Source organism: Lepidothrix coronata, unplaced genomic scaffold (genome assembly GCF_001604755.1).
Source record: "Lepidothrix coronata isolate B3197 unplaced genomic scaffold, Lepidothrix_coronata-1.0 Scaffold105, whole genome shotgun sequence".
NCBI lineage: Eukaryota > Metazoa > Chordata > Aves > Passeriformes > Pipridae > Lepidothrix > Lepidothrix coronata.
This window is the reverse complement of record NW_016690285.1, coordinates 1,408,368-1,433,086: the sequence shown is the minus strand read 5'-3', so window position 1 is coordinate 1,433,086 and position 24,719 is coordinate 1,408,368. Positions and strand designations below refer to the sequence as shown.

Sequence of the window (24,719 nt, the reverse complement as noted above, 5' to 3'; positions counted from 1 at the left end):
GGAACTGAACGGGAGCAGATGTTCACACCCAGCTCCCATCCAGGATGAACAAAGAGCTCTTTCAGCCCCGTCTTCTTCCCTGCTTGTATTTCACGGATACTGCTCTGTTGGCATGTTGGACTCAGAGAGGCAGAGCAGGACCTCCAGAGCTCTGTCCCACCTGCCCCTGCCCATGAGGCTGCCACGTGTTTCAGTGCAGAGTGGAAGGGGAGGCAGAAAAAACAGGATTTTCTGCCCTTTGGAGAAGACCTGACAGCATTGACACAACTGTATTTTTCCAGATTTATCTCCTCTTCAGATATTGACAATTGAAAAACAGGGAGAAACCCACCTTGCAGTGAGCATTAAGTTTCTTTGCTTATTCCTCCCATTCCGCCATATATCCAAAACCCTGGTGGACAGCAGGGTTGGATGGAGGCTGCAAAAGAGCTGAGATTAGCTTTAAATTAAAAACAAAAAAAAAAAGAGATGGAAATCTGTTTGCTCCAAGGCTTTACAAATAAGGCACACGCTGCAAATTTCAGTGTTTCGCTCGTGATTTCCAAACGGAAACCAAATTCTTTGGAAAATTCATTAGAGATGAGTAATTTGACCAGATGAAGATGCGACACGTCACAGCAAAGTCAAAAATATCAGCACTGAGCTTTGAAATGTCATGTTTGGGATTCTCCTGTGTGAGTCAGTGCAGCATCTCCCTATGGTCAAACATGCACGGGACGGTGGTGCTTCCTTTTTTCAGCGTGTTGTTGTAAAACTTGATGAATTGCTCACGTTTCAGCCCAGAACTGGCACGGAGACAGTTCATGACCTGGATGACTCAAGAGATAAGGCCAAGACCCCACCTTCAGGAAGGACACTCTTGTGTCCAGCTGCGCCAGGCGAAGCCTGGGCTGAGCAAAGCCTGGTCTGAGCAAGGAGGGGAGGCAGGCTCTGCTCCAGCCCTCCTCTGCTGGCAGCCCTTTCCGAGGGCATCTGTGTGCCATGCAGAGCCATATGGGAGAGGAGAGGAGCACTTGAAGGAGAGGAGTGTTACGAGCCGCTCACAAACCAGCCCTTGTTCGGGGCTCTCCCTTCAGGAATGATGTCAGCCCTCAGCCAGTTTGGCTTGGGGTTGTATCCAGGAAGCTGAAAAATAGGAAGTTAATGATGGGCAGCACCGATCTCTGCTCTCTGGTGACCTGAGGGAAGGGCTGGAGCTGTGCCAGGGCAGGGTCAGGTTGGATCTCAGGAAAAGGTTCTTCCCCCAGAGGGTGGTTGGCACTGACCAGGCTCCCCAGGGCAGTGGGAACAGCCCCAAGGCTGCCAGAGCTCCAGGAGGGTTTGGACAACGCTCTCAGGACAGGATGGGATTGTTGGGGTGTCTGTGCAGGGCCAGGAGTTGGACAGGATGGTCCTTGTGGGTGCTTTCCAACTCAGGATATTCCACAATTCTACACTTTTGTGAGATCCCGACATGCTCCTTGTGACCATATTTTGGGGGAAAAGCCCCTTTGCCCACCATCACGAGCACCACCCTGCTGAGCCAGCCCTGCGGGGCAGTCCGGGCTGAAGGTGGGCGGCTCTCCTGAGCCCAGGGGCTCTGCTCAGCCCTCCTCAGCATCCGTCAGCCCTCCTCAGCTTTTTTCAGCCTTCCTCAGCCTTTTTCAGCCCTCCTCATCCCTCCTCAGCATTTTTCATCTCTCCTCAGCCTCTTCACGTTTCCTCATCTCTCCTTAATTCTCCTCAGTCTTTTTCAGCCCTCCTCAACTCTCCTCAGCCCTTCTCAGCTCCCCTCAGACCTTCTCAGCCTTTTTCAGTCCTCCTCGTGTCTCCTCAGCCCTCCTCAGTTCTTCTCATCTCTCCTTGGTCCTCCTCGTGTCTCCTCAGCCCTCCTCAGTTCTTTTCAGCTCTCCTTGGTTCTCCTCATGTCTCAGCTCTCACCCCTCCTCAGTTCTCCTCATTCCTCCTCGGTTCTCATCATCTCTCCTCAAGTCTCTTCTCTCATCCCTCCTCATCCCCGCCTGAGGCACTGGACCACCCTGAGGGACCCTGGACCACCTGTCCGCCCCTCTGGAGGCCACACAGCCCCACATACCGCAGATTCCCAAGCGTAGCGCTGACATATAAGGACGGCCTGTCTAAAATTTTAAAAGAACGCCACAAAAACGCCCTTTATTGTCCCGCCGCTGCCCGGGGCGCCGCGCCGCCCTCACGCCGCCCTCCCCTGGCCGAGGGGCTGCCCCGCCGCGCGGCTCCCCCAGGGGGCGCTGTGCTCCGGCGGCGCGCGGCGGAGGGGGGCGTGGCCCGCGCGGGAGGCGGGCGGTGATTGGCGGGCGCGAGGCTATAAATGGGGGCGTGCGGCGGGGGGACAAAGCAGTGAGCGCGGGACCGGCGGGCGGACGGGCGGGAGCAGCGGCGGCGGCGCCTCCGCGGCTCTGCCACCTCCACCTCGGCACTTTTTTTAAATTATTTTTACCTTTTTTTTTTTTTTTTTGCGAGGAAACCGTATTGTGCGTGGGTTGGTTTTTTTTGTTTGTTTGTTTTTTTTTTCCTCCTCTTCTGTCGTGGCCGGCCGAGGGACTAAGCGGAGATCAATGAAGGAAAGAAGAGCGAGCCAGAAGTTATCGAGCAAGGCGGTGATGGATCCCAACCAGAACGTGAAGTGCAAGATCGTGGTGGTGGGGGACAGCCAGTGCGGGAAGACCGCGCTGCTCCACGTCTTCGCCAAGGACTGCTTCCCCGAGGTGAGAGGGACGGGAGCGGGCTTGGGCTTGGAGCCGGGATGGGGTCGGGGTTGGGGTCGGGTTCGGTCCATGCTGGCGGGCTGACCCTGCGCTGTCTCCCGGCAGAGCTACGTCCCCACGAGCTTCGAGATCGACACGCAGCGCATCGAGCTCAGCCTCTGGGACACCTCGGGTGAGCGCTCCCTTCGCATCCCGGGAATCTGGAGGGGGGGGGATCCGCAGCTCCCGCAGCCCCTCGCCCTCTCCGCATCCAGCTGCTCCTGGGTGCTTTTTTGTAAAAAAAAAAAAAAAATCCGAGATGTACTTTAGGGATATACTTGGGCTGAGGGTGTGGACGATTCGTCAGCATTGCAGGGGTTTGTGTCCTCACCTGCCTGCGGCGAGCTCAGCCGGGCAGCTCCGGCGGCACCTTCGCTCCGCTGCTGCCTGGAAACCCTCGTAGGAGAGTGAAAAGGTGTTTTTACGGTGATGGCAAATGACATCAGCTCGCCTCGGAGCTCCTTGATGCCTGCTTGGTGTTTTATAAAATAGTAGACTTTTTTTTTTTTCTCCCACGATGTTTTAGAGAGTCTTTAAGGGCAGGAAAGGCTTTTTTAGGGAAAGCCTTTAGCCATTATCCCCTGTTCCTCTGTTATCCCTGTTCCTCTAGGATGCAGAAGGAACCATCCCCTTCTACATAATGAAATAAATTTTGAAGGTCCTCTTCGTTTTTCCAGTTGCATCTTCAGTGACCATGCCAAAAACTGGCTGAAAGGTTGAGTTTTTTAGTGCTTGGCTATCTCAGTCGATATGTTAAGACATGTTAAGACATGAACTCTCCTAGATCTTGATAATTTGGACTGAGCTTAGAGCCAGGGGGGTGAGGATGCACCCCTAAACTTGCTGCAGAGGAGCGTGGGCAGCCAGGGTGTCTCTGCTCTGGATAACTGAGAACTCTGAGGTGTCCAGGGGTGAGTGACACCAGGAACCATTAACAGAGGTGTGGGAGCATCATTATCCACAGAACTGATTGAGGAAAAAAAACCCGGAGGAACCTGCCAGGACACACAACCCCCTTTCTTCTTCAGGCAGCCCGTGGCGATGGCTCGTTAATGCTGAATTTGGAGCCAGCAATTTCTGCTCAATGTGACAGCAGTTCTCCTACCAGAAATGAAAATGTTAATCCCTCTTTAAAAAAAGGAGTTCAGGAGGCGGGTTGGCTTTCCTCGTGCTCTTGAAGAAATGATTCCAAATTCTTGCAACACGATTACTGGGAAAAGGCAGTCTCAGCCCACAACCAGTATCAGCGTGGCTCTGAGCTGATTTTTTTTTCTTCATCTTATGCCAAGTGAGACTTGCAGACTTCCAGAGTGTGTCTGGTTTGAGCTTTCATCCTCATTACTAAGCTGGCTTTAACCGTGGAATGAGGGCTTATTAAAAATTAATGGTTATTTTGGAAAATTTTATCTTTAGCTATTAAAATACACAGGTGAAGCTGTTTGACATGGGAAGGTTTGGGATCTGGATGTCAAAGGCTGGAGACACCCATGTAATGAAATATTCCATAGCACTTCAAAAGGCAAATGCAGTGGAAGGAACACCTTGGCAGCCTTTTGTCCTCTTGGGACTGTCCTGAACTAACAGAAAATTTGGTTGAGTCAGAAGCTTGAGATCAAGTGGGTAATTTGTCTGGCATCCAAAAACCAAGAGGAAATACTTGAAAAAGCCAATACTTGGTCTTATAAAATGTTGCTGAGTGGATCCTTTGCCTGTAGGAGTCTGAATGGGGAATTTTGTCTCCATAAACATCCCTCCTCACCATCTGCAGGAAGCAGCAGTCCCCAAACCCATTAACCCAGAGCAAAATCACATCAGCAGATAAGAGCCAGCAGGAGATAAGATAGTGTTTTAGCATTATCTTCAAGTCTTGGTAATTTAATTTTTACAAGTCTTTGTCCTGGTCTTCTACTGAATTAGAATATGTGTCTGAATGACGTTTTTGAAGCAGGGCTAGATCTAATTAACTTAAAAATATGACTGATTGACTGCCAAGTGCTAATGGAAGATCAGTTGCAACCTGGAAGGAATTGCAACCTGGCTGGAGTCAGGGTGAGGTTCTTCAGGATCTCTAGAAAGAGGGGGAAAGATGGTATTTGATTGCAATACATTGCAGATACTTTCAAGTACTTATTGTCCATCTTTTCTTTAACTCTTTTCCAACTGGGAGCATCTAACAGGCTGCTTTACCTTTTATTCCCTTCCTTGAATTAAAATTGGGTTTTGCAGTGAATCCTTTGGAAGGATATACTTGACTTCCAGATTTTTTTTTTATTTTTTTTTTTCTCCTCACTGGGAAAATGAGAAAAGCTGTGGGTTAAAACAGTCTCGTGTCAGGGTGAGAACAGGCCCTGCTGTTTATAATTCTTTATTGTTTAATAACAATGTGTTTTTTACTAGAGGACCCTTAGGTACAAAGTTTAGGAGTCATGCAGCTGATAGGAAAGTTTAGAGCTGACTGGCAGTTTATTGGGAAGCTGTTGTTGTCTCATATTCCTATGGGCATATCCAAGACACAACACACTCTTACAAGTAAAGAGTGGAAGGGGAAGGTTCATTATTCAAATGTTTTCTGGTACTGTCTAGTTCTGCAAATCATTAGAAGGATTTAAATTAGCCACAGCATTAAGGGAAGCACTTGCCAACTTGAATTTCAATTGGGTTTTGGACTACCGAGCCTCCTCTCAAAGCAGGAATGTCTGGTTGCAATCTCCCTGCACCATAAATTATTCCACTCTGTGGTAACATGTGGTAGTTTTGAGCTGTTTGGGAGCTGTGGGCTTGTTTTGGGAGGTACAATGTTAGAATTTCTCCAGGTTAAAGCTTCATTTTGTACTTGCACAGTAGTGGAACACTTCTCTATTAGTTATCTATCTTTATCTGTCAAGGTCTAATGTAATTACCAAGTTTTTTTGCTTTTTTCATTGAAAGTGATATTTATATTTCTTGCTTGGACAACAGCAGCTGTGGCATAGGAATCACATGCATTAATTAGGTATTCATACCTGGGTCTCCCTAAAATGTATTTTAGGGCTCTTTTTATTGCTTGAACCGTGGAAACTGCACTGGATACTCCAATAAAATAATTCACAGCAGGGCCAGAAATACTTGGGCACTGCTGGGGATTAGCAGGTAATTAAATCCAGAAGGGCCTTGGAGCTTTAAGTCAAGTTGGCTTTGCTGGGATTTGGATGTATACAATGTACTCAGTGTCCATAGAGAAGCAGAATATTAATTATGAAGTTTGTGCTGTCTCTCTTTCCCGAGACTGAAACTTAGAGGAATTAAAGTTCCTAATTCCCAAAGTTCCCTGGCAGTAACCACTTTAAAGGAAATGTCCAGTTTCTTCCTTTGCCTTCCAGTTCCACTTGGAAGTTGAACCGTGTGATTTTCTTATTTTAATGGCAAAGTAACAGTAACTAGTTTTCTTATTTTTTTATTTTTGTTTTTAATTTTAATTGGAATTAAAATCAAATCACCTCCCAAAGTCCTGTCTTCTTTGATGAGAACGCTGAAGATGCCCTGGATTTTGTGATCCTCATGTGCTTGGAGATCACAGGTTCTGTGGTAGCCCAGAAAAATCACCTGAACTCCAGACCAGCCAAGTGTTTTTGGAAGGAGGAAAACCAGCAGCAGTGAATCAGCTCCTTGGAGCAGCCACTGTGTGTTTGATGTGTTTTCTCTGGAGCTGATAATTAAGTGAGCCCAAGGGTTTGGGAGTGAAAATGCTGCTGCTCATCTGTTGTTCTTTCACTTGACTGGACTCCAAAAGGCTACAAAGACCTGAAGCCTGGTGGTGTGGAAATAGGAAAGTCTTGCCTGTTACTGAGCATCACTTGCCTCAAGGCCCACGGGCAAGTGGTGGGACGTGGGGCTGAACCACCTGCTTGGAGCTGCTGGTGGCTTTGGATCCTCCAGACAAACAGCTCTCCCTGATTTAGCATCTTAGAGCAGTGCTAAACCACCAACAAATTCAGTATTCTCTAGCTCGTAATGTTATAATTCTATTATTTATTAAGATAGCAACATGTAAGCCTAAGCTTAAATGTCTATAGAGTATCTACTCTAGACCAACATTGCTGGGGAGGGGTTTGATTTCAGTTTAAAAGCTGAATTTATGTTGGACTTTGCACCAAATCTAAGGCTTCGAAAGTAGATCGTTCTTAATGTTTCAAGTATTTTGCCTTAAATTATTTAAGCTGCCAAACAAATAAAAAAAGGAGGGTTGCAGCTGGAATAGACTCCCAGCACAGAGGGAGATGAACTATCAGCAATTCCTTGCTAAAACTGAAAAATCACCCGTGTTGTCCTCGCCAAAAGCGTTTTATTTTGTAGGAGCAGGATCCCAAAAACAAATAGGCTGATTTTTCTTTTTTTCCTCCACAAATACCACTGCTCCAGCCCTACATTTTCCTTCTGTTTTCGAGGGTTGGCACGGCTTCAACTCTGCAAACTCAAGATGAAAAAGAGCGAGCTGGAGTTGTCTGTTCAGACTTGAGTGAGCCTCATTCCTGGCATTCCTGCCTTCTGAGGGTTTCTCTGGGATGAAATGCCAGCCTGAATAGGCCTGCACAGTGAGAGCTGCAGCCCCTCTTTATTTGCACAGCAATAAAGGCTCAGTTATTGCTGCTGAATGGGAGCAGGAAATTTCCTTTGTGGATCCTGCAGCCCGAGTAGTTTAAACGGTTCCTGTTTGTTCTGCCAGAGCAAAGGTGTTGGATATTCCTCTTGGCCTCGGAAAATACATTTATCCCAGCTCAGCATCCTTACCAGGAGAGCTCCAGAGGGAAAAGCTGAGGAGCAAAACCCTCAAAGCTCCAGCTGACGGGGTGGGAAGGAGTCTCAGGGCTGGAGGTGGTGACTCTGTGTATACATAAATACGTGCTGGTGGACATATATGGTGTGTTGTATCCCTGGAGCCTGCTGAGTGAGGAGATAGGTATGTGTCTGAGGAATTAGTTTCTGGGTGAGGCTTTTTTTTTTTTTTGAGCCTCCTTTCCAGCCAGCAACCACTTGGCATTAAAGCTCTTCCATCCTGCCCTTACACGCTGGAGCTCAGCGGGGAGATGGGCTGGGCTTTGGCCAGTTTATGGCACATTGTCCTGCAGTTCCTCTGTCCAGGGCACATCCCTTGGCCCCTGGGGCTCCAGGAGGAATAACTTGGCCCTGGGGCTGCAGGATGGAGCTGTAATAGCAGTGCTGGAGATAGCTGGGGAGTAATTAGTAGGGAAAATGCTCATTGGTAGTCCCTGGGAGCGGAGCTGAGCTCCAGTGAGTAGTTTACTACGGGTCACCTCCCTCAGAGTTGTCCCCAACATGTCATTTAGTGCTGAATTCAGTTAACTGTGGTGTGAAGAGCAATTCTTGACAGCTGCCTCTTTGTCAGCTTGACATCATTTATGAAGATGAGCATTTGAATAAAACAGCCTCGTGCAACAAATTACCTTCTGCTACCTAGTTTGGTAAGGCTTCATTCCCCATGTGTTACCCTTCACTTCAAAAACAACATTCCTGGGATTCTTGACTCCTTTCCGTGCTGTAGAAGCTGCCCAACTGAAGTCATACTGTTCACACCATCCCCTGCTCTGCCTTGTGCAACGCCTGTCACTGAAAAACTCAAAGAATTTCCCTAATCCCTCAGCCTCTGAGGCCTTTCAGCCAATTAGTCCCAGAGAGCTGGGAAATTGGTGGCATAATTAGCTGATAACCCCCCAAAAGCTGTGGTTTTGTTGAGTGTGTCCTGTGCTGGGTTGGAGGCTCGTGAGAAAAAAAAAAAAATACAGAAATAAGGGCGTGTTATGAGTTTTAAGTTCCAGGCATGCATTTTAAAGCCCAAGCTCTTGCCCTGTTGAGCCACTTAACTGGTTTAAGCACCTTTTTAAATCAGAAGTACGTTCTCCTCAGGTGGTGAAGCACAGCAGACTTCAGGCCAAACCAGATGCTGGCTTCCTCTTTCTTAGGGGGAAAAAAAAAAAAAGAAGATTTTATTTCCCCAAACCTGTTGCCAGATTCACTAGCTGATTAAAATGACATTTCTGATGTATTTGTAACTCTGCACATCCTGAGCATTCTCAAAGAAAGCCCTTCCCAGCTCTGCAAGTAAAACATGCCCAAAGTGCAATATTGTGCCTGCATCTGTTCCCCCAGATCACTAAATTAGCTTTGATCTCCTTGATAAAAATCCGGTTTATGGGCTAAACATAAACATTTATTGCAAGCATTTATTGGTTTACAGATTAATGAGGCTTTTTGTGACAGACAACTTGCCTGCCTACAGGACTGGGATTCCTTCCTGCTGGACTCCTGCAATAAATGCTTTAAGTGGAAGCAAGAATTTAATCTAAAAATTCCCAATATCCATGACAACTAACGATGCTTTTTTGCCCTTGGAGCTGCTTGTTTTAAATTAACTGTTAGACAAATCAAAACTGCTGAATTTCAAAGCTTTGTGTGGTTTTTGTTTTCCCATGGAAGCACAAGTGTGGCAAATCTCCTTTGAGAAAGCCTTTTGGAGTTCAAGGATTTGCTCTCCCGAGTCAAATCCCTGCAGGTTAATGCTGGGACTTAAACTTAGGCTGACCCTGTTTCCTTCTCCTTGTTGTTGGGAGGCTTTTGGTGGGAGATGGATCACTGGGGTGCCATCACTCTGAATTACTTGGGAAAGCTGCTGCTTTTGGAGGTAAGAAACAATAGGAAAGTGGGGAAAATGAACAATGATGAGTGTTTGGGGGATACTATTCTGTTGGAGAAAAAAACCAGCTGGGTGCTATTAAAGAGTTTAACTGAAAACTTCTCTAAAGTTCCTGAATAAGCTTGAGTAAGTGCAGAAAATAAAATATAAACTAACAGAAATGTTGTTTGTTTCCCTGCAGGGTCTCCTTATTATGACAACGTCCGTCCCCTCTCCTACCCAGATTCTGATGCTGTCCTCATCTGCTTTGACATCAGTAGGCCAGAAACTCTCGACAGTGTCCTAAAAAAGGCAAGTTTTGGGAAACATTTGAGCATAAAACTGTTTGATGTGTTTTCTCCTCTTTAAATCGGTGCTGCTGTTCCTCCACTGGAAGCTTCGCTTTGTTTCTTGGTGGCAGTGCTTTGCAGGGCTGGAATTCGAGCTCTGTTTGTTTGAAAGGGGTGAATTAATTGGAAACAAAAGGTCTGCTAATGGATGTTGAGGGCTGAAGGAAATTCTCATTCCTCAGCCCTTAGACAGCAGGGAGTTGCTGAGGGTGGTGTGAGGTGCAGCAAGGAATTGTCTCTCACATGATGCTCCTGTAAGAGACAGGATTGAGAAACTTGGCCATGTTGTACAGGTGGTTAAAACGTGCCAGCCAAGGGTTTGGACTCCTGCCATGGCTTTACATAATTCCTCAGCCAGTGACAAATCCCTCTGGAAGCCACCAGCAGACCAAGCAGTGGCATAGAAATACAATCTCAGTGACCCAAGATTCAGAGTCAGACTTTCCATGAGGGAAAACATTGAATTTTGATAATCAGGCTCTTGTGTTCAAGGTGGTCCTGGTGCTCCCCTCGCTGAGCATGACTCAACTTTGCACTGTTTTTTAAGGCTTAATGACCTGAAGTTCCTCTTTTTTCTGCAGTTGGGGCCAGTGGTTCTTGTCTCACTGGGATAAAGTGGCATACAATGCTCTGAATAGCCTACAGAAAATGCTCAAAAACTGTTCTCTCAGCTACAAACTGTGCCAAGAACCATCCAGAACTGTGTTTTTATTCTCTCTGATAATGTTGGTTACTGTAAGGTTGCCTCATTGTGTAAATTTTTCTTAATATGCTTTTAAACCCAAATTATAACCTTAGATTTTAGGGATTATCATCTGCTCAGGTTATGCTGTGAAATTTTTGACTTTCTTGCGTTTTTAACCTATTAGGGATTCTCATCTGTTCACATCATGCTGCTGAATTTTTGGCTCTCTTGTGTTCTCAGAATGACTTTGTAGAGAGGGAGGAAAACAAGGGATATATCACAAGGTCTGTCTGAAGGGCATTTTGATGGTTCACAGGTTGAACCTCTGACAGATTTGTCCAGTTCTAGGTGTGAGGATTTAGCCCTGAGCCAATATTTAGCAGTGCTTATTTTGTGGTAGCTCTGTCTTGAGGAGCCACCGAACGTGGCGACACCAGATATCAAAAATCTCTGGCTGGGTGTGAGAAGCAACAGGTCTGCAAACCTTTACTCATGTAGGTAAATAATCTCATTTCCTCTTGCTTAGTAAGTCAGTGGAATGAATGAGTGTGTGAGATACTAAGATTTCATCCCTGACTGGGTTGTGCTGGAGCTGATGCCTTCAGAAATCAGCTCCGAGGCAGAACAATTACGGGAGAATATTTCTGTGTGGGATGTCATGGCTTATTAAACTTCATCTTGTACCTATTGCTGCTTGTGGATTTAAACATTTAACCACCTGGCTTATAACAACAACTTAATTTTACAGTGGAAAGGTGAAATCCAGGAGTTTTGCCCCAACACCAAGATGCTCTTGGTGGGCTGCAAGTCGGATCTGCGCACGGACGTCACCACGCTGGTGGAGCTCTCCAACCACAGGCAGACCCCCGTGTCCTACGACCAGGTGTGTGCCACAGCCTTCCTTGGACTGAAGGGTGGAAGATAAACCCCTTTTCTGTCGCTGTAACCATCTTTAGGAACAATTTCTCCCCCCCTTGTTGACATCCTGGAAGGCAGATGTGCTCTAGGAGGTGAATTCGAAAGGGATGAGCAAAGGCAAAGCCTGCCCACAGATTGGATGCAGCAGGAAATCCTTGCAGCCCCACAACACATCATAGCTTTAAACACCATAAGATTGTAGCCTTATTGGTTGCAAAGAGATTTTTAAATGAATTGTAAATAAACTTAACTCATTCTGCCCCTGAGGACGCCAAAAAGGAACTGAGAGCTGACACATCTTATTTACTGACAGATTGGTAGAATTGCCAAAAATGTCTTAGATTTGAATGGCATTCATTTGACTTGTCATCACAACAGGTGTTTGCATCTAATCTGTCCCTTTTAAAATCTTGATACCTTAAAATACCTGGGAAGGCACCTCGTAGGCCCTCTGAAGGTGGCAGCAAAGCCAGAAAGCACCTTAATTCTTGGAAGTGTTCTGAGCTGCTGGGGAAGTGAGAAGTCTGGAGCTATTAGGGGATAGATAAACTGAGGTGAAAGGGAAAGGAATCAGGTCATGGGAGAGCAGGAATGGGAAAACTGGGCTCTGAGGTCAACTTGCCTTTATTACTCACATGTGTGTGATCACTGCAGCTGAATCACAGTGGTGGTGACAGATCCACCCTGTAGGAGGGAGAGTGGTACCTCCAGAAGCCACTTCAGTGTCTTTATCCTGTGCTATCAACCAGTTTTTGATGTTTTATTCACGATCTGAGATTCCCAAACCAACAGCTCCTAATATGGGATTGCTGCTTCTGCTCCTGCAGCATGTTTAAATTGAGAAATTGCAGTGCTTCAGTAAAATCACTGAGTCTCAGCCCTTGAGTGATCAGGGAGTGATCAAAAATCTGGTGGCAGGTGGAATTTTTCCCCTGGAGGTGGATTGACCCCTGGACTCACAGCTCAGCCTGTACCCCTGAGGAAAAGGAGTCAGCTGAAGACCAAGGGCTGAGCCAGGAGCTACTCCTTGGCATCCAAAGGGAAAATTGTATGTGTTCCAGGGAAGCCCATGATTTCCTCTCTAGTCTTTGTAAGCAAAAGCTTGGACTGAGCAGTGTTTGGTGTGTTTTGGGGCTGCCAAATTCCTGGTGGCACGAAACAAACCCAACACTCCTGCGCTGGGTCCTCCGGGGTCGAGACATGGCTTAATCTTAAATTCCCTCCCCTGGCTAAGTCAACACGGGATCAGAGAGCTTAGTGGGGCTTTCCCATTCCTCTGGAGTTCATAAGGAAGCACTGGGAGGATAAAGGCCTGGTGGTGACACCCTCCTCCTGTGTGTTACCCGCTTCCACTGAGCTACACCTGAGCAAACACTGCCGAGGCTCCACGGCGTGGGTTGGTAGGAGCTGAGGTGTTTGACTGTGGGGAGGGCTTGTCCTGCAAGCCAATACTCCTTTATCAGCCACTCCCACTTCAAATTGATAAAGTGGCTGCATCACTGCAGGGTAAACAGTGAGGATTGACAACTGGGTCTGATGAGGTTGGTGCCATCAGCCCGGCAAAGAGGAGGGGTTGAACCAGCTCATGCCCATGACTGTGTGAGGAGTGGCATGTCAAGGATGTGGTTGGATTTCATAACTTCACCAAAGATTCATCCCCCAGAAGTAAAATTCCACTGAGACAACTCCATTTTTTTCACATAATGCTGTATTGTGTCCCAGGAGCAAAATCCACAACAGGATATTGGGTCATTGTCATCTGTGGGTGTCACGTGTTGTTTTCTTTGTGCTGCTGGAACAAACATCCCTGCTTTGACTTTTAGTGCCCTCAAACTCAAAAAAAGAAGGGCTCCTCTAACCCCTAATGTCCTTTTTTTCCATCTTTTCCCTATTCCCTGGTTAGAAGTTGATAGAACCATCCCTGAGCCAACAGCCCACAGCACATTTCCCTATGAACTTTGCTTTAACAGGGGCAGCTGATTATTCCTTAAGGCCCAGAATCCATTTTTTCCTTGGAGATAGGCTTAAATCTGGGAGCTGCCAGCTCCAGACCTTTTCCAGGAGCATGTAATTTATGGATTCAAGCTGAGGTGAAACTGCTAAAGAGGCCCCACTAAGACTCTTTAGACTTTTTGCTCTTGTTTAGAAGTCACTGAGTTTCTCTAATCTTCCAGTTTCTGTCTAAGTGGTTGGATACTTGTTCAATTCATCCTGGGAAGCAAAACTCACAATTATTTTATTTTGCAAACTTAGCTGCTGGAGCTTTAGCTTTGGTTTTCACCAAAAAAAACCTCAGCACTGAAAAGGAATTATGAGCTTTGCTTTGGCTCCCTCCAAATCTTAGTATTGATCCCATGTTAAGGTGATATTGCTGAAGGTGAAAGTGCTAAATAGGCAAATTAAGGGGAAAGTGCTAAATAGGCCAGATTAAGACTCTTTAGGCTTTTTGCACTTGTTTGCAAGTTTCTCTCCTCTTCCAGTTTCTGTCTAAATGGTTGGATACTTGTTCAGCTCATCCTGGGAAGCAAAACTGTTTATTTTGCAGAATTAGCTGCTGGAGACTTGGCTTTGGTTTTCACCAAAAAAGAAAAAAAATCTCTGCAAAGTAATTATGAGCTTTGCTTTGGCTCCCTCAGAACCTTAGTATTGATCACATGTTGTTTTTTGGGGTTTTTTTTGTGTTTCCCCTCAGGGTGCAAATATGGCCAAGCAGATTGGAGCAGCCACGTACATCGAATGCTCAGCCTTACAGTCAGAAAACAGCGTCAGAGACATTTTTCACGTCGCCACCTTGGCTTGTGTGAACAAAACAAACAAAAACGTGAAACGAAACAAATCGCAGAGGGCGACAAAGCGAATCTCACACATGCCCGGCAGGCCAGAACTGTCCACAGTGGCCACAGACTTGAGAAAGGACAAAGCAAAGAGTTGCACAGTGATGTGAAGGACCTTTGGATTTTCCCTGGAGGAGGAGGAGAACGTCCAGGAGGGGGTTGGAGGCTCGATGAAGTACAAAAGCCGCGTGGTGTTTTAATGAGGGGCTTTAATGGAGACTTCGCCTGGTGGGTGAGACTGTGCTTAGAAGAAAAAAAAAAAAGGCTCTTGAGGTGGCATCAGGAAATGACACGTTGAAGAAAATGCCAAAAAAAGCAAAAGAATAAAAGGGAAACAAAATGTTTGAATGTTGCTGAGAGAAGAGTGAATGGGAAAACAACACTGCAGAGGAGAGATGTCGTGGACAGTGCTCGTTTCTTTTTATTAACGCTCTGCTCCTGGATGCTACCACTTTGATTTCGTTAAAATAATACTTTAATGTTTGGGGTTTTTTTTAAAGGAAGACGTTATTAACGTGCCCTTCTCATTAAGGAACTTACCCCTGTGACCTTCTAGTTGGTTTTCCAAAGGATATGATCTAATTTTTTTTTAGTAGCTCATTGTGAAAATGGAGAGGATTCCGAGGCTCGCGTGTCACCTGGAGGAAGACGCGGTGTGGGAAGAGTCTGGAGTTTTGTGTGATCCACGCTGGGGATGAAGACACCTGTTGGAGGATTCCCAGCATTCTGGGTGGAAATGGATGGAATTTTGGGGGCGTGGGGGCACGGCTCCTGCCCCCCTTGCAGGACTCTGGCTCGCTGTTCCTCTCTGTGGTCGTGGCGTGGGGTGGCAGTGGCCTCCAGTCGTGGTGTTGTGTGTGGGTACGTCGCTGTAGGTCCCAGTGCAAGGTGCTAAGAGCTAGGATTGACTAATGATCCTTGGTTTTACAACCAGGAGAATTCCCTAAAGCCTTACTGCCCACCTGGGGAAGCAGCCCCTCCAGCCTCCTGTGCTCCTGGCAGGAGCTGGAAAGCTGGGAGGGATCCCGGGATAAACCCTGCAGAGAAGGGCTGTTCTGGGATGTGGTTGCAAAAGGAACCCCCCCAAAAAAATCTGCAAATGAGCCAGCAGAGCCAGGGCATCTTTGGTGATGCTCTTCGTTTTGGGGGGGGGCAGCCATCTCCTGCTGCAGATGGGTGAGGAAATGGGGTCTGAAGAACTGTGAGGCCTTAAGGGGTCCCCAGTGGGAACTGGATGCTGCCCTTAGTCTTTCAAATGAACCCACAAGCATCCAGACACCAGTCATGGAACACAGGGGAACCGGTTAAGGCAAATTCCTTTTGGCTTAATGTTGTTCCACTGAATAAATCAGCCTTTTTAAAGTGTGTTTGCAACTCCCTGACCCACTAAACTTGTCTCAAAAGAAGGAGACTCTAAAGCTCTGCCCAGTGTGGTTGCTGCTTGTGGAGGACAAGCATTTCATTCCCAAGGGTGATGCTTCATTTTTGAAGTGTTAAAAGCTGCGTTCACTTGTGCAAAGGTGAAGGGTTGCCATGATTATTAACTCTTAATTAAAACTCAGTTCTGTGTGTGTGTTCCTGGCACTTTGTTTCAGCTGAGAAAAGAAGAAAAAAAAAAAAAACCCACTCCCATTCTGGTTATTTCCCACTAAAAGACGTTTTTGCCACCATAAATAAGCTTTTAACTGATGCAACAGTGCTCTTAGGGCAGTATTACAAAATAGCTGGTAAGTGCTTCTTTCTGTATTTAAATATTGTGGAAAAAAATAAGTTATAACTGTCATAAAGCAGGACATTCATTACTTTTTTTTTTTTAAATTGTTGAAGTCACTTTGTATGTTTGGTTAATGTTTCTGCAGTATTTATTAAAATACCATTTTTTTTTCTTTGAATTAAAAAAAAAACCAAAAACAAGTAATTGCCTCGTAGTGGAAATGGCCTTTGTGTGGTAGTTCATTGACACTTGTGTGATTTGGGCATAATTGTGCTGAGCTACAGGCTGGGAAGGGGGGTGTGATTTGAATGGGAATCATTCTTCCCCTTGAACAGCCTTTTGGGCTCTTGTACGTTATATTTTAGGGTGTAGCGTGGGTTACTTATCCAACTTACTTCCCGAAAATGCCAGAGGAAGAGGAGACTGGAGCAAGAAAACAAGTGTGGTTTGCTTTGCTTTGCCTCTAAAGGTGAATTTTGAAAGGCTTCGTGTGCTCAGGTTGTGCTGTGAGTTCAGCAAATGCTCATTCCCGGCCCAGGGATGTGCCTGTTGTCTGCCACCATTGGGACATCGTGGATGCAGCTGGAAGTTGAGGGAGGAGAGCCTCCAGTTGTCTCACTTCTGGGTCTCCTGAGTTCTGTGTGTTCACTCTGCATCTCTGAAGTCAGGCAGAAATCCCAGCAGTTGTTTATCTCCCTCGTTCTTGTGACATCCTTGCACTGCCCTGATCTTTCTCTCCCATTTCTCATGACCAAGCAGGTTTGTAGATGCTCTAATTACAGGAGTGAGGGGTTAATTAGCCTCATGCCTAAAAATCTCCCTTGTCTTTGACGTCTGAACTTGTCTTGTTTCAGCCTTTGGTCTCTCCAGCTGGTGAGTCCATGTGTCAGATTGATGAGCTCCTGATTACTGAGCTTAAATACACCTTGTAGGTCACTGGTCCAGAATTGAGTCACCAGGAGCCAAACAGATCCACTCCTCCTTCAGTGACTTGGAATCTCTGTCCAGAAAGGGTGTTCCCAATTAATATTTAACTACCTCTGTGGTTCCTCTCAGTGCTCTTGTAGGTTTTTGGTGTCTTTACCAGAACTCCAAGTGCTGGAGGAGCAGCTGGGCCACTATTTCTCCCAGTGGTGCTTTTCATCTTAACCCTTGTGGTCCCACATCACCAGTTCCCCAATCCAGGTTCTTGGTGGTTTTCCTGGCACCTGGCCATGGCACAGCTGGTGTTTGTTCACACTTGGCAGAGGAACATGACCTACAGACCTTCTCCTGGGGTTTGTAGACCCTCAGCAGATCCTCTGTTCTCTCTTTTCCACCCTCTGATCTGCTGCTTCCTTGGGCTTGGTGAGGCTGAGGAGTAGGTTAGGACAAGGGAATAACTTCTTGGAAGCCTCAGTTTTACTTTTGAGAGCCCCACCCCCCACCCCCCAAAGTTTGTAATGAATTTTTGGCCCATTTAATGGGCGCAGCCTTGGTTTTACATCACTCCTGTGTCACACCCAAGTGTGGTCACAGGTCAGATGGGGTGGATTGGGAAGGTACTGGTAAATGTACTCTGAAAACATCCTTAGGCTCCTCCAGAAAGGAGATAAACCCCGTTTTCAATTTCCCAGTGTTAATCACTGCCCTTCTTTAATTCCACCAGCACAGTGGAATTTATTCCCTCCTTTATTTCACTCTGAGGGGACGAAAGATGGAAACGTCTTGATTTATCTACATTTTTCTTTTAACATTAAAAAAGAAAGCTGCTCATTCTGTCCAAAGCCACTAACCTTGCCAAGGTTTCTTTTTCTCTTACTGCTCTCAGTTTTACCATTTCCTTCAGACCAGAACTGCCAGTTTTGTTGTTCACATGAGAACAGGTTTCTTGCCAGCTTTGGCCACTGGTGGTTGAAACCTCTGAGCAGGGGGAAGGCCCCGAGGTTTACCCCTCTAAAACGAGAATGTGGGCTGAGGTGACATGTGCAGGAGGAGCCCAGTTGGATTTGGGTGTCAGTAGGATGATCTACTGCTCCAGTAAGACAATCCACAGCTCCCCAGTTGCTAAAGCGAGCAAGGGGTGAATCGGAAGTATTTCCACTTGTGGACTGGGCTTGGTCAGATGTTTCACTTCAGCACCATTTGATCCCTGGAAAACAACTTTGGCAGGTGGCCATGACCGGGTTCCCTTCCAAAAAGCTCTTCACTTGTGCAATTCCTTCTTTTGGCTCTTTTATGACCCGACCGCGTTGTGCAACCACTGACTGGAATCGCGGCGTGTTCCCGTGCCTCGTCCCCTGCAGCAGATCCCGGGGGATCCCCAGGAGAGCCGTGTTCCTAAACAAGGTGGGCCGGTTTGTGGTGCAGAAATAGATCTGGCAGCCTCCCCACCACGCCGAGGACGTGGGACTTGACACCTCCTTGCTCTGCAGAGTGTTTGTCACGAGCGCGGCCCCCGCGCGCGATCCTTCGGGGCCAGCAGGGGAGGGGGCGGGTGACGACGCCAAACTGAACCTGTCTGAGCTGTGCTGTTGGGTGGATATTTATGGCTCTTTCCACCCAGATTGGGAGCTCCAGAAACTGGTATTTCCACCCAGATTGGGAGCTCTGTAAAGCTCTACACAGACAGTTATCGTGGCACGTTGGTGGATCAGGCTGGTGGTGCTGAACCCTCTGGGCAGGACCTGCCTCTGGGGCTGCTGCAGGTGGGAAAAAGAGCTCAAAAAGGAGACTGAGCCCCTTCCTTGTCTCTTGAGCTGGTTCTTATGGCTGACCTGCAGAGAGAAATAAGAATAACTTGGCTCTTGAGTAGTTTGAAGTTGTCAGTGTGTCATTTTGTTGCCTAATCCTCACGTAGCGGAGCTGCCTCTCCTCGGGGAGGGATTACTGCCTGAAAAGCAAGTCATTAGTACTTCTCAGATCATTGCATTTCTTCCTACCAAACTGCCTTCTCAGAACAAAAGATTTATTAACCTTTTTGCTTTCCCAGGGATTCTCCATCTCTTTTGGCTCTTGTTCTAACTCAGCTTTCCTACAAAAGCCACGGAGAGTTGCAGCAGAGCTGCAGTCCCTGGGCTGCAACAGCAGCAGTTGCCAGTTTTTAAGCTCAAACAGAATGGTTTTTATATCTTTTTTTTACATTTTCCTGCAGCCTGTTCAGCTTCTTCTTCTTCCCAGGAGGCCCTTAAATGTCCTTGGATTGTGTTGAGCCCCAGTGAGGGCGTGCTGGGGACCAAACTCCTGCCACAAGAGCCTTGTGATGGTCCTTGTTCTCTGTCAAGGAGTGATGTTCTACCAAGTGTCTCTTTTGTTTTTTTCATCCTCCCTAAATTAGCTTGGAGGATTAGGGCTGAGAAGCAATCTGAGGAGAAGAGCAAAGATCTCATCCAATTTTCAAAAGGATCTGTGAACAAGGAAGTTTTCCTGCAGCTGCCAAGCGGGGAAATGGCTTTTTCAGCCCGCAGGCTCACACACCTCACAGAAGGACGAATCCTGCCAGCTCCAGCTCTTCCCTGTTTACACACAGCATGGCACAAATTCTGTGGATTCTCCCAGGTCTTTTCCTCTTGCTGTTGAGGTTGGTAAGAAGTTGCCTGTATTTAATTTGCAGAAGGGCTGTCAAAGGGGGTGAATCCCCTTTGTGCAGCACAGGGACATACCTGTGCCCTGGCCACTTCCCCGGGTCCAGAAGGTGACAACAGCACCAGAATCCCATGGGAATAAGGAGAGGGGCTGAACAAAGCCCCCCCAACCACCCCCTGTGGCACTCCCAGAGCTCCTCACCCTGCAAGTGGAGAAATCCCCTGGTTAAACCACATTCCTGGGGGTCCTGTTCCTGCAGCCTCTGGCTGTGGGTGGGAACAGCCCCCCTGGGGCCAGTTCTGAGCTTCCAGGTGCCACTTTGGGGTGAAAGGAACTATTTTACACGTTTTACTAGGAAAATATAAAATAGGGGTGTGGAGCTGTCAATAACTCTCTGCAGGGTGCTCATGAGAAAAAGTGGGGTTTCAGTGTATTTGCAATGAAATAATGGTCATATTATTAAATATTATTAAATAAATACAGGTAGGGAGTAAAGTTATGGCCCCTGGGAGCCCGTGAGCAGCAGGGACAGGGCTGTGGGCCTGTGTATGTGGCCTCTGCCATGGCCACGTGGCTTTTTTAGGGGAAAACCCAAAGAAAAACTTCATCCCCAGCACCAGGAGCCTTGACTTCAGCAAACACACAATTTCGAGGAGCAGAAGAATAAATAAACACTGGGGATGGCTCTGAGGTGTCATCCCAAGGCTGGAATCCAGGCCAGCAAATGGCACTGGTGGTCCCGGGGGTACCCTGGGGTGTCCCAGGGCAGAGGGTGCTCGTTCAGCCACCGGCACCGGGTGTGTTGTCACCATGAAAAATAATCAGTGAACAAGGGGCTGGAACACCCTGGGGCACCTTCAGCTGCTGCTTGAGGAGCTGTGACAGGTCCTCATGTGACCTCAGTGCTGAGGACAAGGCGGTGACGACCACAGAGGGACGAGGGGATGTGGCAGCAAAGGAGCTGAATCTCAACCTCTTCCCTACACCTTCCACAGCTGCAGGGGCAGGGACTGGAGCTGGAGTGCTGGGAATGCAGTTCCCCTCCTCGGGAATGTGCTGATGCCATCGAGCTGCACAACCCTTCCAGCACGGGCAGAGAACAAAAGTGAATTGTGGGGCCTCGGGGCACTTTCTGCCCCCCAAAACGGGACCTCCCGAAGTCAGGGCAGGACTGGGAGCTGTAGGTGGCTCCTCGAGTTTCAAGTTACCCAGAGCAGAGCCATTAACCTTCTCCTGGCTGCAAATTAGATTCAAGGCTTGCCTTAAAGCAGACGGTGAGTCATTTATTCTATAGCATGGCTGGTGTTTAGGGAAATCTCTTCCCTGGGCTCCTGCCAGCTCTGGTGACTAATCCTGGATGGGAGCAGTGATGTGGGGATGGGGGCACTGCCCTCTGCACTGCAGCACTGTGAGCTCACCCTCACCCTCTGCTTGGTGACATCACGGGTTTATTGGTGTTCATCTGCTCCTGGAGGTGTCTTGGTGCTCTTTGTCCTGCTCAGGAGGTGTTTTGGTGCTCTTTGTCCTGCTCAGGAGGTGTTCTGGTGCTCTTTGTCCTGCTTTTTTGCCCTGATTCCCAGCAGGGAATGGATGGGCAGCATTGCATGGGGTATCTCAGCCATGAGAAACCCTTCTCCTGCCCAGAGAGATGTGGATGCCCCATACCTGGAAGTGCCCAAGGCCAGGTTGGATGTGCCTTGGAGCAACCTGGGCTAGTGGAAGGTGTCCCTGCCCACGGAAGGGGGTGGGATGGGATGACCTTTAAGATTCCAACCCAAACCATTCCATGGTTGCAAAATGCCCTTTCTCCACCTCAATTTCCATAGCTTTACCCACCCCTGGTAAACTGGGAGCACCACTTTGAGCAAACACACAGTGATGTGCTTCTACACCTAAATTTGGGGTCACACTGGTGACCTGCACCCTTCTCTCTGCACACACCCCCCTAAAAACACTGAGCTGTTGCACAGGACCTTTTTTCCAGTGCTGACAAAGGAAATGCCGTCCCAAAACACCACACCTTGCTGCCCAAAGCGCGGTGCTGATGGAAGGATGGGCTGATGAGCTTTTGTTGCCTTCCCTTTGTCCCTTCCCTCTGCAATTCCCACTCCAGTGACTCCGGGCAATGCAGGCAGCTCCGTGCTGGCTGCTCCACTCCTTCCCCGCTCCACACAGGTCGTGGCTTGAGCCCACAGTGCATGGGAGTGATTTCATTGAGATTTGGGGATGCTGATGGTGGGGTTTGGTGCCTTTCCAGAGCGAGGAGGGCTTTGTGCGGTGAGGGATGTGTGAGGGCAGGGGTGTGTGTGTGTGTGTGTGTGTGTGTGACTCTGCTCGCAGCCATGAAAAGGCTGGGAGGGGGTGTGGGGGGCGCTGGCAGGGGAGCCCAGAAGGCTCATCTGGTGTCAGCACCATTCATGTGCAAAGCAGGACCCAGGGCAGCGCATTAGCTCCGAGCTGGAAATCGCTCTTGCGGGCGATCCCAGACTTTTCAGGGATGCTGCACACTTGAAGGTTGGTTATTAGTTCCAAATGCTGCAGGAGCATCTGCTCTCAACTAGCCAGAAATCATGTTTAATAACAAGAAAACCTACTCCAGCCAAATCCCTGTTGGGAGGGCTTTAGCCCGAACAAAGGGCCCCACCACCCCTGATTTCCATAACAGATGTAGCATGTGATGCATGACAGCCCAGCGCAGTGGAGCTCCTTTATTCCCCACATCTCCATCTGCAAGGACCGGGGCTTTCATTTTATTAATTACTCTGGTGTGCCCGGCACGGCTTTGTGTGGCTGCGGGAGGAAGGGCTTGTGTTTCATGCTACAATGCCCGTGGTAATGGCTTGGGTTGGTTGCTTTTCCCTTTTTCTTTTTTTTTTTTTAATTTTTTTTTATTTTTCCCTTTTCTAATTTTAGTGTTAAAGGTCGTTATCCCTCCCCTTTTTTCCAGTTCTCTGCATATGGCACGTTGGGGAAAATACCAGTCGCTCCCTGTGGTGCCAACCAGGCAGGGCTGGCAGTGGGCACCACCAGGAGCCAACAGGCATCTTCTCCGTGCCAGCCTGGGGATGATGCTCAGCCAATTCCCTCAGGATGCCTTTTCTGGTCCATCCTCAGCTCCCAGTTCACAGTTTTCAACCTGGAAGTGTCCAAGGCCAGGTTGGAGCCACCCGGGATAGTGGAAGGTGTCCCTGCCTGTTCATCTCTTTGAAAACAGATGATCTTTAAGATCCTTTCTGACCCAAACCACTCCATGATTTTGTGATTTACACCCCCCCTCAATATGAAGGTGCCTTTACTTGGCTCAGCACTCCTGGACACAGAGCACCAGAGGGTTTCACCCATCCTTGGTGGCATCCTGGCTCCGTGGATCCAAATTCCCTGGCAGGGGGTGGCATGAGATGAGCTTTAAGGTCCCTTCCAACCCAAACTTTAAAAGGTTATTGACATTCTGACACAAAGCCTCAGACTTGGCCACTCCTCTTGAACGAGTCTGGTCCACTTTGCCGTGGAAATTTTGGTCTGGGGGAATTTTGGGCGGGGGACCTGCTCTCTCCCACGGACACCACGTGTCATCACAGGTCTCCACCACTCATCCCCCCACACAGCACATTCCTACCCCATTAATCTGATCCTATTTCTGCTGCTCAGGTCACTGCCACGAGGTATTTTGATCCCCCTCTGTGTCTCTGCTTCCTCCCCACTGCCAGATTTCCACGGCAGCCTCCCACAATTCCCATCCAGGCCGCCCTTAATCCCCTTTTCCCATCTTTTTTCTTCTGCTTTTTTTTTTTCTCCCCCCAATATATTTTGGTTTTGCAAACTCTTCACCATGACTACGGCTCTGAAACCCTTGCTGGAGGTTGGAGCGTGAGATTTTGTGCTCCAGGACTGGATCCTTTCCAGTCTTTTCAAGGCATTTTCAAGATGTTCACGTTTCCAGCACTCGGGGATATTAAAAGTCACTTTTTCTACTTTTTTTCCTTTTCTTTTATTTTTTTTCCCCAAAGTATATATTTCATGGCAGAAATGGAAGAGAAAAATCTCAGAATAGCTTTGCAGGGATCATTTGAGCAGTTTATATTTGCAGGATATATCCAGTTTGAATCATAATTCTGAGTTTATCTCTCACAGCTCAGGTTCAGTCTATTCTGCTGCCCCTCCCTGATGCCCAGCAGCAGCATCTCCAGCTGTTTTGGGTGCTGGAGCATGTCCAGGAAAGGTCAATGGAGCTGGGAAAGGGTCTGGAGCACAAGGAGTGACTGAGTGAGGGAGCCATTTATATATTTATTTTTAAAAAGGGATATTATATCTATATGTGATAGATATATGTGTGTATATACACATAAAATACAATATATAGGTGTATAGAGAGAGAAAATACAAGATATCTATCCCAGGAAGGCTCATCCCAGGAAGATGCTGCAGGAAGGTCCAAGGAAGACACTGCAACATCCTGGAAAGGTGCTGCAGCATCCCAGAAAAGTGACACTCCTGGGATTTACACCCCTGAAACCCAGCAGATGAGAGCAAGGGAAAGAAATCCCCCCCACTCTGGTGCTCCACGAAAGGAGTGGAACATAAATCCAAGGAATTCCCACTTTGACAACTTATTTCTGGGCTGAAGTCTCCCAGCACAGCGAGGGCCACGAGGGTTTAACTGGGACATAACTCAGGTCTGTCAAAACACCGGGATGATTCCCCCAGAGCCGCTTGGTTTTTTTCCAAGTTAGAGGGATGGGAAAGCCATGGAGTGGGGGGGAATTTCCAGGCAGACCACCCTGGAGCACGGAGCAGTGTCCCCCCATCTCCTGATTATCCTACCAGCCCCACAGCAGCTCTGTGAGCACTTGAGCAGAGACTTCCAGAGGCAGGGAGTCCCTTAATTCTCCTAAAATTTCGGAAGCGGGGAGATGAAAGGCCAGCCCTCGCTGCTCAGGCACAGATGGGAAGAGCTGCAGGATCCTTTGGAAGCTTTTCACGGTTTTAAGCGCCCTCTCCATCTCATTGTGCTCCCACAGAAGTGAAGAGTGGTCATGGAGCCCCTGGCTGAATTCCTGAGGGGCAAGAGCTGACAGTCATTCAGGACACGAGGTTCTGGAAGGAATTAGATCACAGAACTCCCCGTTTTTCCAGTGAGAAAGGAAGAGCAGAAAAAAAAAAAAAGAAGAAAAAAAATAGCGAAGCCCCCCCAAAAGATCAACCTTAAAAACTGAATGTGATTTTTT

At 47.8% G+C, this 24,719-nt stretch overlaps 1 protein-coding gene across 1 annotated transcript; it reads left to right on the top strand.

Moving 5' to 3' along the window:
- The first annotated feature begins 2,462 nt into the window (after nt 1-2,462).
- RND3 (Rho family GTPase 3) lies at nt 2,463-14,547 on the top strand. The gene is made up of 5 exons (XM_017823816.1): nt 2,463-2,723; nt 2,829-2,895; nt 9,632-9,741; nt 11,213-11,347; nt 14,075-14,547. Exons 1-5 carry the CDS (start codon nt 2,574-2,576, stop codon nt 14,324-14,326), a joined length of 714 nt encoding a protein of 237 aa, XP_017679305.1. The 5' UTR covers nt 2,463-2,573; the 3' UTR covers nt 14,327-14,547.
- Nucleotides 14,548-24,719: the final 10,172 nt, after the last annotated feature.

Coding starts and splice junctions, on each gene's coding strand:
- RND3 (XM_017823816.1), top strand. CDS start 2,574: ATGAAGGAAAGAAGAGCGAGCCAGAAGTTATCGAGCAAGGCGGTGATG. Junction 2,896..9,631: donor CAGCCTCTGGGACACCTCGG/GTGAGCGCTCCC, acceptor GTTTCCCTGCAG/GGTCTCCTTATTATGACAAC. Junction 9,742..11,212: donor TCGACAGTGTCCTAAAAAAG/GCAAGTTTTGGG, acceptor TTAATTTTACAG/TGGAAAGGTGAAATCCAGGA.